Raw genomic sequence first — 27,073 nt, 5'->3', positions numbered from 1 at the left:
TATTTCCTGGTGAGTTGTTGGCCATTTTTTATTGATTTAAAGTATTTCAGTGTATATTAATTAAATACACTTTTTTTTTACGTTTTGCAAATTTTTGCCTGTGCTTGCAGATTTTTTCCCCCATCTCCTCATTTGCCTTTTGATTCTGTGTATGTTAGTTTTTTTTTCATTCTTTTCCTTCTGTGTAAATAATCTTAAATTGTGCAGTCAGGTTTATTATTCATTTCCTTTTGTGGCTTCTGGGTTTTGTATTGGTGTGAGAATTTTTTTTCTGAGATTATTAAAAATTTTTTCTTGTACTGCTCTGGTGGTAGTTGACTATCTTTGTAGTCTTCAACTGGAATGTGAGCATGAATTTTTTTTTAAAAGATTTTATTAATTTGAGAGAGCAAGAGAGCGCAAGCTTGAGTGGGGTTGAAGGGCAGAGGCAGAAGCAGGGAGCCCAACATGGGGCTTGATCCCAGGACCCTGAGATCATGACCTGAGCTGAAGGCAGACGCTTAATCAACTGAGCCACTCGGGCGCCCCGTGAGCATGATTTTTATCTTATTGGCTTTTGGGATCATATTGGCTTTTATAATAACATATTAATCCTCTATAATAAGTAATAAAAGATAAATAATGTTTGGTCAAATATCCAGAATCCTTGAATCTTTAATTTAAATCACTGTTTCTTAACCGGAGCTGTGCATCTGAATCACCCAAAGAGTGCTTAATTTTTTTCCTATCCCCAAACACTCAGTTCCAGGTCCCTTCCCTCTGTTCTGACTCTAGCTCTCCAAGGGGTCTCCTCTGTATGCATTTAGAAGAAGCTTCAGATAGCTTATTGGAAGATGTCTTTTTTTTTTTTCTCTCTCTCTCAAAAGCAAATGTTAGGAATGGTTATTAGAATCTCCTGTTTCTGGTTTTTTTTTCTTTATGGTTCTTTATTAAAAAATCCCCACACTATTCCTTTAAATATAACTTCAATAAGTGTTTAGCAGGTGGTTAATTAGTGTACTTGGTCAAAGGGGAGGTAGAGAAAGAAAGGACTAAGGATTTGCAGCACCAGCCTGAGGAATATTCACAGCCAGGTAAATATCCTCCCCAGTGTTTCCTTACGTCCTGGAGTGGAGACATCCCGCACAGCGCACATGGCTTAAGCAGGAAAGATAAACCCTGGTTTTGCTTAGTTAGCCGTTTTGGTTTAGGAGCGTGTAGATAATTGCCATGCAGGAGGAAAGGTTTTGGGAGCGTGTAAAGCCTGCAGTGGTATTCCTGCTGTTGGTCTGATCTATGGGGGTCATCTCTTCTGGTCAGCTGAGCTTTAGAAAATTGCCAGTTTGCTTTCTTGCCCTCTTAGTCAGCAGAGCACAGCCAGTAAATCCTGCTGATGGTGGCCACAGGCGGCCTTCAGGAAGAGTGTTGTCTGCAGCAGGGCCCTTTACCCCCCCATTTCTGCCTGGGTCCCGATCCAAGGGGAGAAGCTCTGGAATGGGAGTTGTGAGACTGGGTCCCACTTGATGCGTTGGCTTTGACTTTTATGATCCTGGGTAAATGTCACTATATCTATCCCTGGGCCTTAGTTTCTTCTTGGAGTACATCTTCTGAGTGTCCTTCCGGTTCCAAAGAGAATTGTCATGTCCCGCACTCCTAGCTGTTGGACCAGACACCGTCCGTGTCTCTGACTTGAGCCTCTCAGTCTGTTGCTGTTGTGTGTGCATGTACGTTTCCCCTGCCTGCCTGAGACCTTTGAGCGGATGGGCGCCATCTTACTTATCTTGATCTGTGCAGCACCTAGCACTGTGCCTGATTGTAGGGACTGCTCCATTAATGTTGGCTGAACTGGATCTGCTTTTGGTAGGGTTGCAGATACAGGAGGGCCTCGAGGCTGGCTCCACTGGGTCCACACCTTTTGTCTTTCTTCCATGTAGAGATCACAGGCAAAACTCTTGCTGGGAATTATCTGGATCTTTTCATATCTCACATTCATGTGGCATTTTTAATTCTTTAATGCACTGCCATCTATAAAGTTGGTTATATTGCACCTGGCTTCCTGGGTCTGGTAGAGCATGTCTGTTGAATTTTAAAGAATAAAGATAAAGATGCTTTACCCAGAGGGCTATGCTGTGTCAGAATAACAGATTGCAGTGACATCCTGGTGGCTGGCTGATTTTTGTCTGATGATTTTTTTTTGTCACCCACAGAACCCTCGGCTACAGTGGAAGGCTACTCTTAGGGGCGGGGGTGGGGTGGGGAAGGTCATTATTCAAGTTAGAGAGAAGTGCCAATTATAGCTAAAAGTTTAGGTGTGACCATGGGAAAATCGTTTAAACCAAGTTAACAATCTAATTTGGAAAAAAAAAAAAAAAAAGCCCAGCCCAGGAGTTTGGAGTATAATATCTTAGGAGCTCAGGGATGAATTTGGCCCCTTTACCTTGGGTGAAATTTGTGTAAGAACTTGGATCATGGCCCACTTGGACAGTTTTGGTGTATAATCATTGATTACAATGATGGGTCATTAATAGTCATAACTCGTTAAATGGAACAGTGGTTTGGTTTTTACCTTGAAGTTGGCCATTTAAACTCAACATGTTATTAAAAGATATTTTTCAAAAAAATACACTTGCCAATATAATTTAATAGATTGAAACTACACATGTTTATTGTGAGAGTCTTTTTCACCCGAACGAGTTCCTATGTTGCTGTGTTCCGTGGCCAGGGGCATGCCTGTGGTTCTTCGAGTACCCACGGAGTTGTGTGCTTTTCTGACAGCAAGAGAGCTTTTGCTGGCAAAGGGCCGAGAAAAGAAATCTTATAATCAGATGTATTATAAGATGTTGATGATGATGCCCATTTGCGAGAACTCAGCATCTTTTGGAGTTTCTTTCTTTGTTTTTTAAAAGATTTTATTTATTTATTTGAGAGAGAGAATGAGATAGAGAGCATGAGAGGGGGGAGGGTCAGAGAGAGAGGCAGACTCCCCGCTGAGCAGGGAGCCCGATGCGGGACTCGATCCCCGGACTCCAGGATCATGACCTGAGCCGAAGGCAGTCGCTTAACCGACTGAGCCACCCAGGCGCCCCAGGATCCAGTTTTCTTATCTTTATTTTTCCTACCAGGTTAGAAGTCATGCATTTTGTTTCCTAAACCTTCAGCAGGTCATCTTTCCATTTTTTTTAAACATACACAACTATTCTTATAAAATCTGAATATAAAACATTAACCCTAACCTAGAGGCAGATTCAGGCTTTATGGGACCTGAAGCGTATTCAACTTGGGAGTCTTTTTTTTTTTTTTTTTAAGATTTTATTTATTTATTTGAGAGAGAGAATGAGAGACAGAGAGCACAAGAGGGAAGAGGGTCAGAGGGAGAAGCAGACCCCCCGCCGAGCAGGGAGCCCGATGCGGGACTCGATCCCGGGACTCCAGGATCATGACCTGGGCCAAAGGTAGACGCTTAACCAACTGAGCCACCCAGGCGCCCCTGGAGTGAGTTTCTAGTATAGCATCAACAAAGCCTGGGAATAGTTTCCTTTTGAGGCCCCCTTCCCCAACTAAGTAAGTTTCCCAGATAAATTATTTACTCGGAAGGCTCTATCCTTCCTAATATCAAGAATGCAATCAATAATTATTCATCTTTGGACAGCCACTAGCATTTAGGTGCCCCAGGAATGTTTGTTGAATTCAGTAATGCCTTAAATGATGCTTAAGTACTTCTCAAGCCGTTTCCTCTCGGTTTTTACGATGGTCTTCAAGGTTGTTAGAGAGCATGTTAGCACTCTGGTTGGACAGGTGAAGAAGCCAGGCTGATGACTGATACACTTGAGCAGACATGTGTAGAGTGTGCACTATAATGAAAAGGGAAGCGTTGCGCTTGTCCCTGACTTTATCAACACTAGCTCAGTGCTTCTTAAGTCTATTTTGGGTTACAGTTTTATTGAGCACCTATGAGCTCTCTCTCTCTCCTGGGGGAAGGGGGAAAAAGCAAGTGCACCAGTGTGTATAAACACACACACCTTCGCTTCTATAATTACATGGTGTCTCAGACTCCACCAAGTGTTTGAACCCTAGGTAAAGAGTCTTTGATTTAACAGTTGCTTGTCAGCAAGCCCTTGAATTAAATGACTTAGTTAGGGGCCAAACAGCTTGACGACTGAGAAGCAACAGAAACCCCATGCTTCTTTTTCCTCCCCTAATGGGTTTCCCACTATGCCATGCTGATTTTGAAACGATGAACGACAATTGAAATATTAGGAAAACACCCCGTGAATGCAGAGTGTTCCACAAATAAAAATAGCAAACCGATTTCGTTGTGGCAAGGGAGACCCAGGCCATGCGTTTGGTAGTGTGGCTTAGGTTTGTATATTAGGGAGCCTGCTGGAACCCCGCTAAACTGTGGGTTTCCAGCTGTTTGGTTTAATCTGATCATTTGTAAAAATACAGCCATCCTCACTAGTGTGTATGTTAAATACTGATATCACAGAAATAAGGGCTCTGCCCGCGGCATGTATTTTTGCAAATGCTTTTGGTGTCTGGGTTGGGAGAGCTGGTTTAATGCTAATTGCAGACATATTGGTGGGATTTACATCTGCCTTCCTGAGATAGTTAGAAAGAAGACATTTAAGTCCTCAGAGTTAGAGGCCACATATTTTGATTTTCGTCCTACTTGGGGAAGAAGCATCCATGTTCATTCGAGGGAACTCAGGAAATGTGCCGGTTGGTACTAGTTGTTCCTTGCAGTGAATTACATTTTGGTGAATGGTGGAAATACAGCAAATCTGTGAGGCTTTCCAACATTCTTTGATTTTGAGGGTAGAGAAAAAGCTAGTGGGTGTTTCTCCCATGCATATTAATTTAGGAATGAGTCAATAATGATTGCCCTAGTTTCATTTCAGCATGAAAAAAGGGACACGGAGAAGGCCTGCCTGTCTTTCTTCACCAAATAGCAGTTTTGCAGACCCTTACAAGTTCCCATATGTTAGTGAAAAACATTTTCCAAGAAATTGGCAGCGTCATACTTTATAGCTGATGCCAGCTTCCTCCTTGGGCCAATTCAACAGAGAGGAGAGGGGGAAAAAATGCCTTGTGTTAGTGGTTGAATTACTCTGACAAGCTTTCACATTGCCCCTCCTCTTATTAATATTCTTTTTGATGTGAGCTTGTAAAACAGAGGATTGGCTGTTAATCTCCAAGATCTCAAGGGCTTTTGGCAGTGGCCCATAATTGATGTGTTCACATGGCTGTTGTCTGACTACTAATGATTAGACAGCAGTGTTATCTACCAGCTTCATCAGTGTTGCTTATAAATCACACTTGATAAACTGCAGTTTCATTTCTTCAAAGAGTCCGTACATGTCTACATACTTTGATAGAACTGCCAGAGGCATTTCATGATGCTCTGACAGCTTAGATTAGGTTTATTTTTCATTTCTGTTTGACAAAATATTAGACTTCCTAACGCATGTGAAAGAGACTTTTTTGTTCCTCTAACAAGGCACTTGGAGAATGATAGGCAGAGAAAGATTACCTGCTCTCCCTGGGAAGATGTACCAGTGGGGGTGGTAGGGTCTATTTTTTTTTTGCCTCTTGGGGCCAAGCCTCTCTTCCAGAAGAAGAGAAGATGCCGCGGGGTAGGTGGTTGTCAGAATGTGGGCTCGTACTCAGATTGGACATGGCTGGGCTAGGCCATCTAGAATTGTGAGATTGTTCTCATTGTTGAATCATAGTATGTCCTGAACCCAGGAGTCAAGGTATGACTCTGTTGTTTAGAAGGGCAAGAGAAAGCAGGAATGTGTTAACTAGAGGCAGAGGTAACAGCCACAGAAATCATATGTGTTTCTCTCCTTCACTGCCCAGATGGGGATACTGGGCACTGCAGAAATGCAACCATTGCCCATGGTGGGCTTTGACTAGGAACCTTCGCGGAGCCTTGGCCTTTATCCTACTATAAACTCATGTGTCTTTGAGCCAACTTTCTTTATCTGTAAAACTTTAAAAAAAAAAAAAAAAAGCACTCTAAATAATTGCCAAGATCTTTTTGCTGTTCTCCTTCTGTACTTTTACATATCCTTGGGCCGTGTTATTCCAGAGCTCCTCAAAGTCTTTTTGCTAACATTAGTGAATTCATCTTCACTGATTTTTTTTTTTTTTTTAGATCAGGTATTAGATTTCAAAGAAGTGGTGCTGTCATAATTATTTGATTTTAACAAATAGAATTCTGTTTACAGAGCTTAAAGGCACATTGCATTTAAGAGCTGTCTGTATTGTTTTAAGGTGTGACAAAAGTTAAATATTTTATCAAAATGGCTAACTTGTATTCAGAATAAAATTATGTGGCAGAGATAGGGAGTAAGGGTTTTGTGAATAAGTTGTTTACAGTTTAAAGAGTTACTAGAGCTCTAGAACGTGAGAATGCACTTAACACCAGAGCTACCTGAAACACATTTCCCATAGCAAACCCAAACAAAACAAAACAAAACAAAACAGAACAGAAGAGAAGTTTGATAAGATCTCCGAGTGCTTCTGAGTTATTATTAAAGATGTTAAATGCTCGACAGATGTGTCTTTTGTATATTATTTGGCATTTTTACATAGATGAAACTGTTTTCTCCAATTTTGTTTCTACCTTGTGTACTCACTTCTAGGTGCCACATTTAATCTTTAACTGCCTGGGAGTGGCTTTGACCTGAGCACTCCTTTGCCCTAGTAAATTTTAGGCCTGTAATTAAAATAAGCACTGTTGTCAAAGAATAATGTTTATTGATTAGCATTGAAAAATAAAAATACTTAACTAGGCTTCTTATCTTACATTGATTTGTAGTTGAAGGGAATTACCCCACCCTCCCTTTTTTATTAAAGAAAACAATGTAAATATAAATTGTTTGGGTTATGGTTATTTGATTTTAACACACTGTGGAAAAAATATTCATGATTAACTTAGAGAAGATAGTCTCTCAGTGATGTAAATAGGTTCTTCATTGAGTTTTGATACATAAAGCAGCTGCATTGGAGTTCCTGATATAGCTGTAAAGTATGAAAAAAATCAGTTGAAGGATTGAATATGGTTTTGATTGTATAAAATATGTACTCATGTAAGGGCTGGATGGTAATATTAAAGATAAAGATAATTGGAGTATTTTAAAAGTTTTTTTTTTTGCCATCTTTAAATAATGTTTTCTTTAAAAACGTAGTGTGTCTATCTATATCTATATGAGTTTTATGAAGTGTATTACGATTATGGCAAAAATAAGTATGCATTCTTTAATTTTAAAAAGATATCAGTTCTTCTTGACTGATGATTTAAATCATGATTCAAATTAACTTGATTTAAATTTAGCTTAGTCTCCTGCTAACACTGTCTGCAGGTGTTTATTGACTAACTGGAAATTACTGTAATATTAAGGGGGAGCATAAAAGAAATACACATTTTAATATAAATATGAGAGGCTCAATCGCCCACAGGGTTTGGTATTAGAATATGGAGTCTGTCCATCGTTTTCTGCTCTTTTGTGCGGGGAGGGGAGGCCACCATTATATAAAATGTCTTATTCATTGGTTAAGAAATCTTGGACAGATTATAGTGTCCACTTTAAAAGTTGTGGTCATCCATTTATTTTTGGACCTGGTCATCTTAAGGTTTTATATGGCCAAGATTTAGAGCAGGTATTATTTGATAGGTATGAGTTTGGGTCATTTACCCTAAAATTGGTCTTAATAATTTGTTATAGTCATCTAAAATCTGTTCTGAAATAAGACACATGTAAGATTAGGTATTCTGGAAATATGAATGCTAAGGTAGTGTGACCCTGTCTCCAACCCCCCTACCCCCTCATTAGCTCTTGTTCCTTTTCGAGGAAATAACTAAATGGATTAGCAGGCGGTGTTTGACCCACTGGCCTTCATTTGCTGACCCTTGTATAGACGGTGGACTGATGGCCCAAGCAGGGTAGAATGCCCTTGATATACTTCCTCTGCAGAGGCTCCTTGCTTCAAGAAGGGAAGGTGTTTGCATTGGGATTTGTAGCTGGAGGGTGGGAACATAGGAAAGGAGGGAACATATTTTTAATAAGGCACCGAGAGTTGGAAGAGAGTTTATTTCTGTCTTGGGAGGGGCAGTGATTCTCAAGGGGGAGGTCCCTTGGATGCTTCAGGGCATCTCTCAGGGAGGGGCAGGATCAGGTGAGGGCAGTTTGAAAAAACATATTCAGGACATGTATTGGTTTTGTGATAAAGCCTCCTAGAGTGAAGGTCTCATTATCTTCTTGGCTGCCAGGGACATGGAAAGATGGCAGGAGATGGCATTTGGGGCCGGAGTCTGGAGTTCTCAAAGGTCAGAATCATCTAATGGAAAAGAGGTGGCTGCAGCTGTGGTGTTGAATCATTATTTTCTTAACCTTAAAACTAAAACTGCCAGTTATTTTACCAGCAAAAAATGGGATTATTTGGGAATAGCCGAGAATTGCAACCTGGGACAAGCAAGCTACAGCAAAAACCCCAGGCAACTCTGGAGAAGGAAGGAGGGGACAGCTCTTTTAGAGAAGATGGGGGAAGTGGGAGGGCTGTTGTAAACAAAGAGCCTATTGGAGTACACTGGGAGCTAGAAGTATGGTGCCTTCTCATTGGCTGAGTTGTGATTGTCTCTGATTGGCTGGGCTGTTGCTGGGGCAGGAGGAAAGCCTTTCTTCCTTCTGGGGTAGTAAAGTAGTATCCACGTGCAAGGGCCTCTCTTCCTGTTGGGTCTGCAGTTGATGACGAGTGACAGCTCCTGAGTCTGCTGAATTTCCCGACTTCCTTTTATTAATTTTATTAATTTTCATAGTTGGAACTGGCTTCCACCTCCGCGGTAACCCCCAAGTTCTGAGCCTGATCCAGGGTCATCATGAGCTGCCTGCTTTTCCTGCTTCGACTCTTGTCTTTCTGACCCCCCTGCGCTTCAAACCCCTTCACTGACGGTTGTGTCTAGAATGGCCCAGCTCGGTCCCTGTCTCGTGTGCCCCCCCCCCCCCCCCAGGCTCCACCCTGCACTTAAGATCCATCTTCCAGGCGCTCTACCCTGTTCTGTGGGGCTGCCCCAGTGTGCCACCTCAGCCCTACCCACTTGCTGCTGGTCTCCCCCATGGCCTTGGCGCCCCTCCAGGGCTCCTGTAGCCTGCTGGGTACATAGTGGTTCCCTGGCAAAAACTTGTAGGATGAAGGAACGACTTTCCTTAGGAGGAGGTGCGTTTAGTAAGCAGCAGCTTTTATAAAGGGGAGGACATGGGCTCAATACACGGTCCTCCTGTCACACAAACGAAGAAGACCTTATACCACCCTTGGCTCCTTGAGCTCAGGACTTCTGCACAAGGACTTGAAATAATAGTCTTAATATATGCTCTCTCCCCTCTGCATTGGCATTTGCTTACTTTTATCCTAAAGTAGAATGGCTTGGCATTTTTTTAGTTAAAAGGTTAGTTTTTTAAAAAAATTATGAACATCCTACCAGTTCGTGTTAAAATTCATGCAGTAGGCTATCAAATAAAAAGGGACCCCCCCCCCCACATGTTTTTATGTGGATAACATTTCTGGAAGGATGCATAAGAAACTGTTAGAAGAAAGGTTCTCCCTAGAGAGTGACCTGTTGGCTTCTAGAATCTTTGTTCTCAGGAGGGAAAACAGAATTCTGGTCCTGGGAGCAGCTCTTTTTGTGTGGGGCTTTGTGAGAAGAAACTTTCAAAAGTTGTAGTTTGGGTACAGAACTTGTAGAGGCCATGGCGGCCCTCCCTGGGATAGCCCTTGGCCTCTGGTTTGGCTCCTGACCCTGAGAAGTAACTTATCTCTTCAGACTTCAGATGAGAAGGTAGAACCTTAACAAGATTAAATGTGAATGTCTCTGAGGTGTCCTTCAGACTTCAGAGCGGGTGTGTAGATGACGGTAGGAGCTCTGTGATTCTTTCTCTCTCTCATCGTTCCATCTCTGATAGAGCATAGAGAGCTTTCCCGAGTCATTTATTTTGATTCAGTATGAAATTAAAATCTCAAAGCTTTCATTCATTTATTGCAGTTGATCATTATTTTAGATCAGCATTTGGGAGATATGGAGGAAAGGGAGATAAGATATTCATGCTGTGCCTCTTAGGTATGTGATAAAGAATTTAAGTGAGCAGGTCACCTGGGTGGCTCAGTCGGTTAAGCGTCTGCTTTCAGCTCAGGTCATGATCCCAGGGTCCTGGGATCCAGTCCCACATTGGGCTCCCTGCTCCGTGGGGAGCCTGCTTCTTTTTCCCTCTCCCTCTGCCACCGCGCCCCCCCCGCCCCCCGCCCCATGCTCTCACTGTCTCTCTCTGTCAAATAAATACATAAAATCTTTAAGAAAAAGAAAAGAATTTAAGTGAACAGTGTTTGATTTTGCAGGGAGGAGAGTGAATGGTACCAAGGCAGTGTCATGGGCAAGGAGTCAAAATTGTCCCCTTCTGTGGCTGACCTGCCATGCTTTGGAGAAGGAGGTTTTTGACCCATGCTAAGGCCCTGTCTTACATCTCACTTCTACAGTGTGACTCAGGCACTTCCTTATTCTTGTATTTGTTGTGATGAGCATGTATTGCATTTAGAATTCAAATGTCTAGAATTTTCATTGAAAATAGTCTGTTTAGCAGGTTGCAGGTGAGATTTCCCTAACACAAGGCAAAGAAAAGAATTGCTGTTAGTTGAGAAGAGGAATAAGGTGATTTTTTTTTTCCCAAATAGGCCTTTTCTTCCCTTTTTCACCCCTTCCTTTTTCCCTTAAAATTATGTCTGTGTCAAGTAGGGTGAAAGGCGGGGCGCTTGGGTGGTGTAGTCGGTTAAGGGTCCCACTCTTGGTTTCAGATCAGGTCATGATCTCAGGGTTGTGAGATAGAGCCCTGCGTTGGACTCTGTCTCTGCGAGGAGTCTGCTTGAGCTTCTCTCTCCTGCTCCTCACACTCATGATCTTTCTCTTAAATAAATAAATCTTAAAAAAAAAAAAAAGTAGGATGAAAGGCCTGTGATCTTTCCCTAATTTCAGCCTAATTTCATAGAGATACTAGAGTTAGGCAGAGATGGGCACTGGAAGGCTGGTCAGTATCTGCTAAGATAGTCATTATTCAGGTGTTTTGAAATTTATTGGTTTAGTACTGTAGGTGCACCCATGGTCAGCCAAATCCAGAGTTAAAAGTCTGGAGTTTTATCCCTGAGCTGCTTTTTTCACTCCTAGGGGATTGGGAACCAGGTCTAACTGACGTACATGGGATTCGTGTGGAAATTTTCAGGAATGCAGCTTTCCTCAAAGTCAGGGAACTCGTGAAAAGGATTAACGAAAGAAGATAGACGTTCTCGCTCTCTCTTTTTTTTTTTTGAGTACTTTTCTGATGGTCTCCTTTCTTTGTGGCTTATTTTTGTGGTCCGAGTAACTCTGGAAATGGGCAGGATGAGGGACAACCAGAGAACCCTCATGGACGAGATGTGAACACACCGGTCCCGTAGTGCTACTCTATAGAGAGCACAGCAGTGGAAAATGTCAGCAGCACTTTTAAAACAGAAGGAGAATCTGGCTCGGCAGTCGGACAGGTTTTTTGCAGAGAACACAGAGTTAGTTGAGTGTGTGACAGCTGACATGGTCTGGTGGAGTCGGTCCTCCAGGACGGAGTCCTCGTGTCCCCTGCACCTGCCCGGGCATCACGGTGCTGAAACTCTACACAGTTGAGGGCCTCCTGGTGGAGAATTCTATTTGGCTTCAAACCAGAAACAAATACAAGACGCTGAATCGAGTAGTTTAATTATACTCTCTTTGCGTACTCCGGTACCTTCTGTTTTGCTTGGAAAACTGTCATGTCTGGAGAATGACGTTAAAGACACTTGCTGTTGTTTAAAGTCAGTTCTATACGTGTTGCTGGCCTTGACGTGTCTCTGCTTCGCCATCTGCTCAAGGGCTACTTCTGGGGTGACACCCTCCCAGTCATCTCCTCCTGCTGCTGCCTCCCATCACCCAGGCAGCACCATATAGAGACACCGGATTGGCCTCCTATGATTTTGGCGTGGCTGGAAACGGAAGCAGCTGTCTGGGGGCCAGAGCCTTGGGCCGTCCCTCAGTCAGATCCTACCAGGTCTGTGGCTGAGTCTTTAACAGCACGTTAGCAGGTGAACCTTGTGGCCTTTTATTGAGGGCAGCCTCTGATCTTCTTCACACCTGGAAATGAGCAAGTAAAAGTAATGGTATAATTCCCAGCCATTGTATGTGGTTGTAGCTTTTAGAATTGGATGATTTCAAGTAATAACGACACCAAAGCTGAGCTCTGGGTTCAGGGAGTTTTCTGGAAGGGATTGCAGTGTTTGCCCCAAGAGGCACCCTTCTGAACTATGTGCAGTGCAAGGTGGTTCAGGCGTGTGGCTTCCAACATACAGAGAAGGGTCTGAACTTACCTTGGGAGGAAGGCCTCTTTCCATCTTGCGTTGTAGTTTATATTTGGAAGAGTTTGCTTTTCCTCTTACCCTCCTGTGGGTTCGAGTGCTCAGCCACCACCCCCGAGTGACCTTTTACAGTTACTTACTTTCCCCAGATTTCCTTTTCCTCATCTGTAAATACTTGCCTCCACAGTCTTGCGAAGATGGACTGAGAATACGTACAGTGTAAGTCCCTCCTGTGTAATAGGAGTTAAACAGTGGCTGTCCTGTTCGTAGTTTTCCACGAACTTTGAAATCAGAAAAGTTTGGTCTTGAATACACTGTCCGTGCTCTGAGATCTTCAGTGTCCACCTCCATAAAACGGGGATGTCGGGATGTCGAGCCGTAAAGGAGATGGAGAATGTCTGATGTCTCGTACCCAGTGGACCCTTACCAAGAACTCACCTGTGTCGTTTAAGAAACAAGATGTAAGGGAGAAGTTGCTTTGATCTTGATTCCAAAAGGAAAAGTCTCTACCACGTTTAGGGAAGCCAGAATTAGGAGTGACCGATGTACATCTGTTCAGGTTTCTCTGTCAGGGATGGGAATTCAGCCTTGACACCTCATTTTGGAGAACAGACCCGTGCAGAAGGAAAACGGGTTTGCAAGCTTCCCTTGCTTTGCTAAGGAAGTCACAGGGATGTCACGCACCAAGGGCAGTGAAAGTGCAAAGGGACAGACTGTGGCAGTCTGTGAAGAACCTCGTGAGCATTAAGTAATTGTGCCCCAGCGCGCTCACAAGAACCTAAACATACTTACTGAGCAAAATAAAAACACCATGGCCACTCTGGTGGTGGTTGATCTGAAAATCCCAGGATTGAGGGGGGTTAGTAGCCAGATGAGCGTGGAGATCTTTGCAGGGGTGGGTGGAGGAAACCCCAGGGCAAGGCCCTGCGCCCACAGGGTGCGGACTGGGCCCCAGGGCGTGGGAGGGCCATCTTAACCATTGAGATCGGTCCATCTCTGGTCCTGGCTGGCCCTTCTCCCTCTGCATTGCATCCCGCCGCACATCACCTGCCTGTCTCTTAGCTGGACCTGAGGGGTGCAGGAGTGCCCGCCAGGTGCCTCCCCCAGCCCTGCCCTGGCGACCCTGCCTCTTTGGCTGTCACTTTCCCGGTCCTGGAGCCCATCACCGGCTGCCACAACTGGTGCTGGAGTGAAGCAAAGCAGCTGCCACTTGCACTCCCCGCTTTGGAGCCTTCCTGGCTCAGGAGCCTTCAGGAAGCCCTGGAAATAAGGTGAACTGAGAAAATATTGCCAGAATCTCTCTGCAGATTTTTCCCCCCAGCCTTCTGATTACACACACTAAGTGCCGCTATCTGTGTAAATAACCTTTTCTTCCCCGCCTCTCTCTACCTCCCCTACTCCCCCATGCTCATGCTCTTAGGCTCTCTCGAGTGATAAATAGCCAGGCTACTGTTCCGTCGTGCACCAACACCTGGGAATAATCACGCAAAAATAACAGTGAGAGACTGCCGCGCGTCTGTTCTTGACATTAGCTTTCCTCAGTTTGACAGGCCATCGCCACCAGCTGTTAGACTTGTGGGTCCCCACCCCCCTGCCCCCAACTGGAGATAGCTGCTCTCGTGCTTCTCTTTTTTGGGGCTGTAATAGGTTACATCAGTGTCCCATCAGGATGACAGAAAAGAGCTTTGGCAAAGGAACCGTTGCTCAAACTGGCTGGTTCTCTATTATGATCTTGTATTCTGGATGTTAGTCGTAGTAGACTAATAATTCCCCACTGATTTTTTTTTTTTTTTTTAACATGGACTATCTGATGAGTACTATTTTAGCATTCTCTGCTCCCCCCCCCCCCCCCCCCCGCCGCCTCAGCCCCCAGGGTATTCATAATTGCCTCCCGTGAATTGCCTTTAAATGTAGCAAATCCTGGGGTGCCTGGGTGGCTCAGTCGTTAAGCGTCTGCCTTCGGCTCAGGTCATGATGCTGGGGTCCTGGGATCGAGCCCCACATTGGGCTTCCTGTTCAGCGGGAAGCCTGCTTCTCCCTCTCCCTCTCCCTCTCCCTCTCCCTCTCCTACTCAGCCTGCTTGTGTTCCCTCTCTCACTGTGTCTCTCTCTCTGTCAAATAAATAAATAAAAATCTTTAAAAAAAATAAAATAAATGTAGCAAATCCTGGTATTTGGCCTCGAAGGGCCAAACCACCTATTGATTTCTTTTTAGTTCAGGTCTCATGTATATTTGTAATCACAATAATCACATTGACAACAGTACTAGCAAGAGCTAGTTGAATGGTTGAATGGTTTGGTTGAATGCTGCTTGGTACCGGGAGCTGAGTGTGTGTTGTTTGTCTGATTTCACTCTTTCCATTTTACAGGTGAAGCCAGGGAGTCCCAGACAGACAGGTCAGGTGACTCGCCCAAAGGTCGTGTAGCTGAAGGTAGAGCTGGGATTCCAGTTTTGAGGACTGACGCCCCGTGCCCCCCTGTCTTCCACTACATTCTGTGTGTTTTGCACTCAGGCCCTACGGACGGCCCCTTTGTATAGTTTGGCTGTATTTGTAGGATTATTTGATGAGTTGCCCCAGTCTTGCTGACGAGGCAGGAAGTCCAGGAGAGCGGGGACCTGCTTGGCTTTGACCTGCTCTTGGTGTGCGAGCAGGCTGCCCAGTGCCTGGCACACAGTAGGTGTGTGGTTACTCTTTATTGGGGGGATACATGCTCACGGTGAGGCAACTCAGAGGGGGCTTTTGGGGGAGCAGCAGTGTGTGAAAAAAGAGGTGCAACTAGAGATTAGTCGAAGGAGATTTTGTAGAGGTGTAGGACTCATCAGGATGTGCTATAAAATTGGGGGGTGAGTTGCCAGGCGGATTAAGCTGGCTTGACTGCTGCCAGACGCCCATTTATGAAAGGAGGAGAATTTCCCCGGGCTGAGCTGCTCAGGGTTAAGCCCTTTTTGCTTATACTTTTAACACACTTTAACTGCACTTAACCATGCATTTGGAGGGGATTATAGATTTATGTTAAATATAGTAGGATATAAAAAGGAGCTTTGTAAGGTTGCAGGCAGGGTTAGAGAACTGTAGTATCAGACCAGGGACTTTTTTTTTTTTTTTTCCTCCCCTTTCTCAAAGCCAGCATTTACTGAGCTAAGCACTTTGCTGAGCCTTCATTTTGCATGAGTTATCTCACTGAGTGTTCCCTCTGACCCATTGGGGGTCATTGTTGGTCTTACAACAATTTCTTAGGCCCAAACAGTGAGCCTCAGAGTAGCCAGGTAACTTGCTCAGGGGATCCCCACAGCAAGTACCAGGGAGGTCAGGATTTGAACCTGAGATCCACCACTACCACGTACCAGTGTGTGCCACTTGGAGGGGGTCCTCCTGGGGACTGTTGCCGCCCTTGGTCTCAACACGCCTCATCGGTTGAAGAAGTTACGGTTCCGTCTGTGGATCAGTGGCCTGGAAATTGGGGTGCAATGGAGTTGATCTTTTGTATGGGGTAAAAACACTACTGAAAATCCCTCTAGGGCCCTGCTTTGCATATGGTGCATGTGGCTTTGTGTTAGATGCCGTTAAGATTCATAAGAGAACTGAAACCTCCTGTAGGGGGGCATTTGCTGGCAGAAAGAATTAGTGACACTGAATTATCTTCCTTCCACCCCTCTTTTGTCCCCCAGTGTGTGTATTTGAACTCCTACTGTCATGTTTCTGCTTTTAGGAAGCTACTGCTTTCATACTCACTTGGGCTGCCACCACAGAGAGCTTCTTGCCCTGGTGCAAATATGGGCCACATTTCTCTTTAGCAGGAGGAGGTTGGGCTAGGTGGTCTTCGAGGTAAAACATTCTGTGACTGTCTTAGGGGAAAGCTAGAAATGCAGAGTCAGCTGCCTGTGGCCGGGGTGGTCACCGCCAGGCCGAAGGGAGGCTCAGCCCTGTCGGTTGATGCCATGAGGCTTGTGGGCCCAGCCCAGCACATTCTTTAATTATTATTTTAAGAGATAGTAGACATTCAGGGCGCCTGGGTGGCTCAGTTGGTTAAGCGACTGCCTTCGGCTCAGGTCATGATCCTGGAGTCCCAGGATCGAGTCCCGCATCGGGCTCCCTGCTCGGCAGGGAGCCTGCTTCTCCCTCTGACCCTCCCCCCTCTCATGTGCTCTCTCTCTCTCATTCTCTCTGTCTCAAATAAATAAATAAAATCTTTAAAAAAAAAAAAAAAAGAGAGATAGTAGACATTCAGACTTTTCCCTCATTTTTTTGTGTTTGCAAAAAATCATCATGTTTTAGGAAGTAGCATACCTACCAAATAAAACACGTCTCGGGTGGCTGTTAATTCCTTACCCTCCTTCTGTGCTTGGTGACTTCTGGGGAAGAGGGGTTTCCAGTAGACCACATGGGTGGTACTACTCTTTGTCCTTCACTCCAAATTCTCCCAAGGGAGAAGAGTTCCCCTTTCTTCTCTCACTGGTAGTGACATTCCGGTACCTACCTGTAGGAATGGCAGCTTGTGAGTTCTCTTGAAGCCAGTGTCGTGGAAAAACCAAGAAGTTCACTGTCTAAGTCAAAGAGTTGAACGGCTTCACCGTATTACCTATTGAATTTTCCTATGGAGTTTAAGGGTTTTAGCCTGTTACTGCATTGGGAAGACTGTTCATGTTTAGTTCATATTTATAGTCAAATTCTCTGAACATTAGCTTCTCGTTTTAATGCTGTCAACCAGGCTCTTACCATTGCATTTGGATTGTGTGGACAGAAACAAACACAGTTCACTTGCTGGAGGCCCCGGATACCATGGCCTCTCCCCTCAAGCCTTCTAGATTCTTTAGAAATTTGATGTTTGGATTCTCTTAAATATCCCAAATAGTAGGGGTGTGTGTGTGTGTGTGTGTGTGTGTGTGTGTGTGTGTATCTGTATGCAGATATAATTCATAATTGGAGTTATATTGAAATAGAGATTTAGTCCAGAAATTCTGTTGTGATAGGATTTGTCATCAGTAGAAAGCTGGAGATTACATTTTCCAGTTGAGGAAAATGGTGTTCAGCGGAGGTTAAGTGTCTCCCCAAAGTCACAAGCTAATTAGTGTCAGAGTTGGGGCCAAAATCCCAGTGTCCAGTGCCCTGTCCTTATAACTTGGTATTGTAGGCTTTGCCTCACTGTATCTGATCTCCCAAATCTGGGAATTAATGCTCTCTTGGTTGCTTACCTCCTTTTATTTCATCCCATTTTGTTGTTTATCCAACTGAAGCCGTGTTTATTCTCTTGGAATTAATGTAGGCTGTCGATCAAGGGATATAAAGAGTATTTCGAGAATATTGTTCCATTTTGTCTTTTCAGTTTATATATGTAGCAACCAATTATAGTCAATTTACATCTAACTATACAAATTAAAAAATTGTTGGCAAACATGCAAAAAAAAAAAAAACCCAACTACAGTACCCAGTTTATCATTTTCCTTGTCCCCCTCCCCCCCCCAATTTTAAATTTTGGAAAGCAGTTCTTATCTCACACAGTCTTTTAGCTATAGTGAAGACTACAAGGTAGCATTGGATTTCCACCGCCCCCACTTGAATTTCCTCCCTCAGTACCTCTTTTTCCATTTGTCAGCTCAGTTTTAAAATAGGAACTATCAGTGTGAACTCTGATCTGCATTAAGCTGTGTTTACGCGAAAGCATAAATCACCAGATCTGGGGTTTGGGGGCCGTTACATACTTTTCTTTCTTGGGCTCTGTGATCAAGAATGCAGAACAATACAAAGCATGGGGCAGAAGAAGTTTTATGGCGGCTCTGAGAGCAGGAAATTAACTTTCTTTACCATGCAGATGGGTGAAGGGCTGTTCTCTAGCGTCTTGGATCAGTCAGGCAAGTGAACGTCAGTTTATCATTTTAGTGAAAGGCAAACTGTAGAAATAGTTCCTACAGTCATATGAACAAGGAACCCACACAGATGACTGCTTCAGCTGTTGAACCAGGAGCACGCTTCCTCATATGATTTATCTTGAAATATATTCTGTGTGTGTGTGTTTAAACAACAAAGACTATGTTCTAGTACATCTGTAGCCAAGTGTTGATTTCTTACAAAGGTCAAGTGGGAATACGGGAACCACAGACTAAGATGGCGTTTTTGCTGGAAAAACCTTCTGTATGCCCCTTTTTACACATACAGCTCGTTAGCTCAGCTGATAGCCTGTGCAGGGGGTCATCCCTTAGAGGGTAGAGGTAGGCGGTATCTGTGTGTCACGTGAGGACATAGGGAATGTGGAGTCACGGTGCAGATGGGCTTTGCATTTGGCTCTTCCGCACTTGACCACCTGTCAGCAGGGCCCCAACTATGCTGTGACAGTCCTAACAGTGGTTAAAATGGGTCTGACGAACGAATGGGTTGGCTGGTGATTTACCTACTTAGTATGTGCACAGCCTTCGGTTTCGTTATGGCCAGGCTCCTGGATGTGTTGTGGTGAAGATCTCCTTGCCTGCTCTCTAGGATTCGGGTGCAAAGGAGATACCGTTGCACTGGAAGCTCTTATATTGGCTGTCATTTCTGTTTCCTGGGATTTAGAGGGAGGAGTCCCAAGACTCGGTCACATTCATCAGGGATCTTTCCAAGCCGGGCCACTTAAGGACATGTGCGTTGGAGAAACTCCAGCTCTGTTGATGTTGGGCACATATGTTAATTACCCCATTTATATGAATTCTGCTAAACTTTGCCTTAGAAAACTTAATTAGGAGTTGATGCTTAATACATGCTAATAATATCCAGTTTATGTGTTTGAGTGTGTATAATCAGGTTTATGTATTTTATATATTCAGCGGAGTAAGTTAATGTATTTTCGTGGTGATTTAATTCATTACGGTTTATAAAGTACTTTGAACACAATTTTAGTCCATCTCCCGTGCTTAACTGTTCAAATGATGCATCTGCGGTGTTTATTGGAGTTCCTCCCTTGGAAAATATTGTGGCTTTGGAAGTACAATTTCATCAGAGGTGGAAAAGAGCCTGAATTTTGCAGAGTGTATTTCACGCTTTTTTGACTGAGGCTGACCGGTTTGACATCAGTGACCTGAGGACATCGAAGTCCTGCCTCTCATTCCGGAAGCAAGAGCCCCCAATGTTGACCTTGTCTGGCATGGGGTGGGTGGGGGGAGGGGGCGGAAAACAAAATCAGATGCTCATTTCCCTTCAACTTTTATCTTTTGGCACCACGCAAACCCTCGAAGCGTGTTAGAATTGCAAATGGAATTTGGAATGGTGATGTATTCTAGAACTGATGTAAACAGATTGCATTGCAAACCGTGCTGAGAATACAGCACCACTGCAGTAAGCCTGTCTGTCTTTCAGGTTGACCCCCTGTTTACAGTGCCAGCACCACCACCGCCGATTTCCAGCAGCCTCACGCCTCCGATTCTGCCCTCCTACTTTCCCCCATCCTCATCCAATATTGCAGCACCGGTCGAGCAGCTTTTGGTTCGGACTCGTTCCGTGGGTGTCAATACATGTGAAGTTGGAGTAGTGACAGAACCAGAGTGTCTGGGGCCCTGTGAACCTGGCACTAGTGTGAATTTGGAAGGGATCGTGTGGCATGAAACAGAAGAAGGTAAGTACACTTTACTTTTCTCTATTTCCCCGTGCCCTCTTCCCCATGATGTTATGTGATTTACATCCACCCGCGAGGGCGAGGGGACTTCGGTGGTACGTGGAGAGGAAGAAGAGGGGTTTTTATACTGTCTGGATTGCTGTTGGAGTAAGAACTGCGTTTCTCTTTTCTTGTTCACGGCGGCTCTTACGTTCGGGATGAATGAGGTGTCCGTGGAAGGGGTCTGCGCTTTAGGCGCTAGCATGGGAAGACTGGGAAGCAGGGTGAGGGTTCCCTTTTGCCCTGAGAGGGATCGTGGAAATTAGGAAGACAGACTGGTCTCAGGTTCACTTTCTTCTCGGTGTGCCAACCGGTCTGTCTGTCCGGGCACGGTTGTTTTGTTTGTCTTGACATGGGTTGTTGAGGTTTAAGTTGACCTGCTGAATCGAGCTCAGGTTCTTGAGTTTAGCGAGGGCTGTGGCCATGATGTGGCTATGGCCGGTTGGTGCTCTGAGCTGATGAAGCCCAAAGTCAGAGACTTAAGCCCCAGCTGAACCAGTCGTTTCTCTTCTGTGACTGGAGACGTGGGGCCTTCCCTGCGCCGTAGCTCAGCAGGCCAGCTGGCAAGGCTAATCCAGTAGTCACAAGAGAAGTGGATTAGGATTAATCTGTCAGTGCTCTTAGAAATACACACGTGGCATATACCACACCTACCGTGGATCCAGACCCTGGCTGGCCACATCTCGTAGCACGCGATCACCTGGTCCGGTGTGTTTCAGATGTCATTGACCTGAGAGGCCCACAGGTAATTAAAAACGAAATACCAAGGAGAGCGCTGCGTTGCTCCGTTGGGCAATGAGAGGAGTAGAAAAAATGAGCCCCAGGCGAACGAAGCGAAGTGAAGAACCCTTTCTTTCCCTCCAAGCTAGGTTGGTCAAGGATGAGGGAGGGAGAGGACAGGCGTCAGTATCATGGCCAGTTGGGAGAGGAGTGAGGGCAAGGAGGAGGGTAATGAGACTCAGAATCACTGTGTAGGTCCCTCTGTATCAAGGCAAGAAATTGAGGGCTGCAACTCACGGGCGAGAAAGTAACATATATAAAAAAGGATGAAAATCAGATGACAGGTTGTCTCAGCCTGATTATCAGAAAGGCGGAAAACAGCGCACGCTGTCTCAGGGTAGAAAAGCTAAAAACCGTAGGGAAATCTTTGAGTTCTGCATATTGCGTTAAGTAGACTGTGGAAGGATATATTTTGTATCTGGATACAAGATTTTGTAGATAGCATCATTAAGGAAAACTCATTATAGATGAAGGAACCAGAGAAGGTGAATGAAAGCCGCAGATAGGAGGAGTTCTCTTGTGTGCTCAGCCAAAAGTGATAGCTCACGTTCGCTTTTGGCTTTAGAGATGTCTGGTGTTTGGGGTGGGGGTGGGGGTGCGTCCTCTTGGTACTTTTTTTTTTTTTTAAAGATTTTATTTATTTATTTGAGAGAGAGAGCATGAGAGACAGAGAGCAGGAGAGGGAGGAGGGTCAGAGGGAGAAGCAGACTCCCTGCCGAGCAGGGAGCCCGATGCGGGACTCGATCCCGGGACTCCAGGATCATGACCTGAGCCGAAGGCAGTCGCTCAACCGACTGAGCCACCCAGGCGCCCCCTCTTGGTACTTTTAACAGCGCTCTGCAGCCAGATTGAGAGGAATTGGGGGAAGAGGAGCTGGAATTCACATTTTCGTCCCTTGCTTGTCTGTTGAGACGCCCTCCAGTGCAAGAGGTGGGTCCCACGTGGGGAGCGAGCTTCTGTGCTATTGCCTCTCCTTGGGTTGTACACACTTGGCCTTCTCAGACTTTTCCTGAGAGCAGAAGCGGTAGCTGAGGGTGTCCGACTGGTATCTTGGGGAGAAAAGTATAGATAACAGACGGCATCAGGACATTAATAAGGTCGTAGTTCATTAGCTTAGGTACTGATGATTGAGGAACAGAAAAAGATTTGCAAAGGCTAAGATTGCATTTCCATCAACTCGAAAGGAAGAGTTTCTGGCACTTGGATCGCGTGCTCATTTGGGTGAAGTGGCGCCTTGCACTTCTGTCTCAGCTACGACTTAGCGCCCGTCGGTTTATTGCTTGTCATGATTTTACTTATTCCTGCGTGGGACAGGACCGGGTTCCTGCAGTATGACCTCACTGGGTGGCAGATGTTGTAAAATTAGCTACAAACTTTCTGGAACGCCTGTTAGTCTTGGGTTATTTTTCACTTCGCTTGGAAGACTGCTTGGTTTTGACTTGAACCTGAGCTTCGAATAAAAGACAGGGTTACTTAGGAAAAAGAAATGTTGTATTCAGAAACTGTAGTAACTCTGGGCAAACGGTTAAAGAGCTCTGTGGTATTCATCAGGATTACCATTATGCTTTTTTCTTATTTCTGTTTGGTCCCAATGCATGTATAGTCTCCCGAGTTGCACCGTGTTCTCTGAGCAGTCCGCCTCCCGAGTCCGTGTACCTGCCTCTGTGTGCCGCGATCTCCCCCATCCTGTGCGTGTGTCCCCCACCTGGCTTTCGGTGCTCTGCAGACCCAGGACTGGAGCCTTCTGCAGCTCCAGCCTTCTTTTGACTGCCTCACGTTTTCCAGGATTTGGAATGTGTGGATGTTGACTGTGGTGACAAGAAGGAGCCCGGAGCTCTTAACAGAGTTATTCTTGCTCAATAAACTCAACTCCCGACCTCCACAGAATTCGAGAACCCGCCTTCGTAAAGGCGCGGCTCGTAAGATGTGTGTTTAATGTGCAACCATTTTCAAGAGCGTTCCATTTGCATTTTTTTCCCCCAGTACAGTGTGTTTAAAGCTCTTGTACCAATTTAAAAATTAAACCCACTTGACCATTAATTTTTCCCTTTGGGGAAAAACAAAGAGAGAAACAGAACAAACACATTTGGACCCAGTTATTTGGCAGAGCTAGAAGGGATGGGCCTGGGGAGAAGAGAGGGGAAGGGAAGCCACAATAGTTTTCTACTGTGGGGTTGCGCTAACGACAAGCTTCAAGTCGGGCACTTAGGAAGAAGTACCAGTTGCCTGTGATTAACTTCCTGGAGATGGACTTGAAAAAAAAATCTCTTCCCTGGTATTTTCATTTTGAGGTGATTGTATACCTGGTAGCAGTTTTCACAAACCTAATTTGTTATGTGCATTCATAGGGGGGTGCGTGCATGTGTGTGTGTGTGTGTGTGTGTGTATTAAGATCCTAGACATCTCAGGAGCTGCTATCTGCAGTCTTTGGGGGAATATTGACTGTTCTCTGGATTTAGTTTGAAAGATAGTGGGCACCAGCAAGACGGCAATATGAGATCCCCACTAAATACTAATTGCTTCTTGTGCTTGGAATTCCTCACGTGAAGAGGGTTCTTTCAGTCACAGACTTTGCCTTTAGTGTTCCTGCCAGGACGCGGAGTCCTGGTTGCCTGAGGGCCAAACTGTCCTCAGGAGTAACGTGTTACGAGAGAAGTTCCCTCTGGAAATAATTAGTGGGTTTCGGAGCGTGCTTCATAGGAGAGAAAAGCTATTATTGCATTTGGATGTTTAGTTATTCTGCTCTGATCTTTCTTCTTTAAGGTGAGTGCATAGGAGCAATGACGTCTTGGACAAAATTGCTCTCACATGTTGGAAAGAATCTCCTTAGCTTTTCATTCCTGACATTTGGTACGCACATGCCTTTGTATAGTTATTTGTTTGGAAATTTGCTCTTTTGGGGGATTGGGGGTGGGGCTGGGGGGAGACCAAACCGGAAAAAACATGGTGTGTACAGCAGAGTGTGTAAATACATACATGTTGGACTTGGCTTTTTAGCTCTTATGAATGTGTTTTCCTTTGGAGTTTTATTAAATCATATTTCTAATTGGGCACCCCCCCGTTTTTTTTGCCTTACCCGAGGACATACTTCATTGTTACAACTGTCATTTACTTTGGCCTTTAAAACATGTATAGGTTATAGGACTGGGGTTCTCAGCTCTGTGCCTTTGAGTCACTCGGAGGTTTTTAAAAACATGCCCGGGCACCACTTGCAGGCATTTCCTTGGTCTGGGATGGCAGTTTGGTCTGGTTGGGTGACCTGACCTTGGTGTTTTTTTCCAAAGCTCCCCAGGGGATTCTGATGTGCAAACAAGATTGAGAACCATGGTCTCAGGGGAAAGAGGGGATGTCCTAACCCTCTGCAAGCTGCTTGACCTTTTCCCTTTAAGGAAGTCACTGTGTTGTTGCCTCATTTTCTTGGGTATAAAATGGTACAGACACCCCTGCCCTATTTACTTCCCAGGATAGATAGTGTCTGTCCAAAAGCTCTAGGGTGGCAGGTGAGCGTCATTGAATCACCGTCCCTGTGAGAAAGAGGGTCCAGCGTTTGATCCTGAACCTGGACTTGACAGAGGATTTGGGGCTTAATGAAGAACTAACTGGTACCACTCTTCCTAATTTATTAATATGGCAGGGTGGACCTTACTGTCTGTTTCTTCACTGAGCCGGAAGTGGTAGCTTCATTTCATTTCCCTGTGGTCTCTGCTGAATTATTTTTGAAATAGTCCAGAAACCCAGAGTATTAAAGGAGGTTAATAAAGTAACAAATAGAAAAGATTGTACTCGCAGCATTACTGGGAGCTTTCAGAGGGGACGGTGAAAATGCAAATGGCAGCTTATGAAAGGAAGTGTGGTTTTTTAGAGAAGACTTACCACCTGGTGTAAGAGGAAGAATGGTTCTTTGTATGAGGTTCTTCATCTGAGGTTCTATGTGTTTTCCAAGAACAGCGATCTTGGGAATTAATGTTTTAAGGGTAATTAATCAGGGGAAGTAAATGATTCTCTTTAAGCCACCGGAGATGCTCTTAAATTCTTCTGCTTCTCCTGTATCTCCAGAGTCATAGAGAGGATAGTGTTTCAATGTGCAGTATGGGGGGTTTCAGGTTCATTCGTTAAAAGGCAAATGATCACCTATAAATTGACGATGGATCTGACATACGGTATTGTTACTCCTATGCTGTGGTATTATTGACTTGCTGAACTTATTACTGGAAATAGAACTTTCATTTTCAATTTTGATTTGAGAAGAGATTAAATATGAATCCAGGCTCACTTTGTGTTTTCGGTGTCTGAGCATGGGATTGGTGCAATACTTTTTTTTTTTTACTAAGTGAAATGTTATTACTTACTGAGGTATTTCCCAGTGATTTGATAAATTCAGCTTTGACTCACAAGGTGGGTAAGATGTCCACTTTCGCTTCTGCATTTCATTACCCGCCACACCAGTGATGATTGTAACTCAGCAGTCGGGGGGAACTTGAAGATTGCTGAGGAGCATGCTCCTCCTATCAGTAATGTGCTAAATGGAGGTAAATCAGCCTCCGGTCTGTGAGTTTGGAAGGTGAGCATAGTCGGTTAATCAGCGTGCTAGTAAGAAAGAGCATCCGGCCTTGATCTTCATCGTGAACTCACAGAGATTTAGAGCTCTGGAAGAACTACTCTAGTTAGTGCTGCTCAGTATCTTGGCCATAAACTTGACCCCCCCCCCCCGGGCAATCTTGCAGTGGTGGTTGCCCATGAAAAGTTGAGATTCATAACCATTGGTGACAGAACTGCTCAAAGTGCACAAGAACCGCCAATTTTTACATGCAGAAGTCAACCCAAATAGAAAACCATATTTGTGTATTCGCTGGACCATATACCATCTCGGTTACCTCTGATTATTCTGGGTACAATGGTGAAGGGTTTTTTTTGGTGTTTTTTTTTTTAAATAAAATAAACTTGGTTTAAGGTTGTATATGACACATAGTTATAAACATATCAAAGTATTTGTTTTTTTAAGATTACCAGTTTCACAGAAAAATCACAAGTTAAAAATGGAGGCCAGGTATTCACAGTGTGCAGTCCATAAAGATCTGTGAATGAAGGGGGAGTATAAGGAAGGGACCAAGGGAGGGCTTGTCTGAGCCGTCTTCCTGGGTTGGCTTTCCTCTTGGACCTACCAGTTGTATGCTTTCCTGATGGGGCCACCATGTGCATATGATGAGTGATGGTGTGTTTTGCTGGAAAGCAATACCATAGTCTCATCACCACTTGTCAGTGTGAAATAAATAAGCTGCTCTTCGGTAGGATTCAGCTTCATGTTTTTAGACCAAACATTTTTCTTTTGTGTCATTTGTGTGTATATTTTGGTGGTGACCTTAGGTGTTAAGAAATGAAGCAGTCAGCTTTAAACGCACTGTGTTAAGGCCGTTTGTTATTACCCCTTTGGGTTGGTTGATATTGTAGCTGAACTTCTGTGTCAATACAGAGTGTGAGGCGTGTAAAACAAAACTTTCTTCAGACTTGAGTTTGGTGAAAGATGTAAGAAGTTGTCTTACAGAATGTGTGTGTATAGTATTGTCCCCCCTTGCTTATCTTTTCCCTATGAAGAAGTAAGAAAACCTTGAAAATGTCTTCATATTACAGTGACCTTGAACTGAAGATATATTTTCTAATTACAAAATGGAGATACTCTCTCACTGTTGCAAAGTATAGCTTTTGGCCCACCTTGGCATATTGACTGAAAGTATTTCATTGACTTTTTTTTTTTTTTTTTAAAGATTTTATTTATTTATTTGAGAGAGAGAGAATGAGAGAGAGCAAGCACATGAGAGGGGGGAGGGTCAGAGGGAGAAGCAGACTCCCTGCCGAGCAGGGAGCCCGATGCGGGACTCGATCCCGGGACTCCACGATCATGACCTGAGCCGAAGGCAGTGGCTTAACCAACTGAGCCACCCAGGCGCCCTCACTGACTTTTTAAATAGAATTTTTATAGCAGCTTTCTTGAGATATAATTCATGCAGCATGCAGTCCACCCATTTAAAGTGTATAATTCAATGGGTATTTTTTAATGTATGAAGAGTCCTCCAACCATCACCACAATTAATTTTAGAGCATTTTTATGATCCAGAGGAAACCCTGTCCCCCTTAGTAGTCACTACCGCTTACTTACCGCAATCCCCATTTCATTGACCCAATGTGTCATTGTTTTTGATGCTTCATTGTTTTTATGTGTATTCTGTGGATGAGAGAAAGGGTTGATTTGTTGATGTTTGTACCAGGCATTGTGCTGGACATGCTTTTCA

The 27,073-nt window shown here is 44.4% G+C and overlaps 1 protein-coding gene across 1 annotated transcript in view; it reads left to right on the top strand.

Moving 5' to 3' along the window:
• Window positions 1-27,073, top strand: part of ZNF608 (zinc finger protein 608) — a 106,241-nt gene that overhangs the window by 28,658 nt on the left and 50,510 nt on the right. The window contains exon 2 of the mRNA XM_021701910.1: window positions 19,712-19,967. Within this exon, the coding sequence (XP_021557585.1) occupies window positions 19,712-19,967 (256 nt within the window). The remainder of the gene's footprint in view (window positions 1-19,711; window positions 19,968-27,073) is intronic.

Source organism: Neomonachus schauinslandi, chromosome 7 (genome assembly GCF_002201575.2).
Source record: "Neomonachus schauinslandi chromosome 7, ASM220157v2, whole genome shotgun sequence".
In the NCBI taxonomy this organism is placed as follows: Eukaryota; Metazoa; Chordata; class Mammalia; order Carnivora; family Phocidae; genus Neomonachus; species Neomonachus schauinslandi.
The sequence above is the reverse complement of the archived record's forward strand: the minus strand, read 5'-3'. Positions and strand labels throughout refer to the sequence as shown.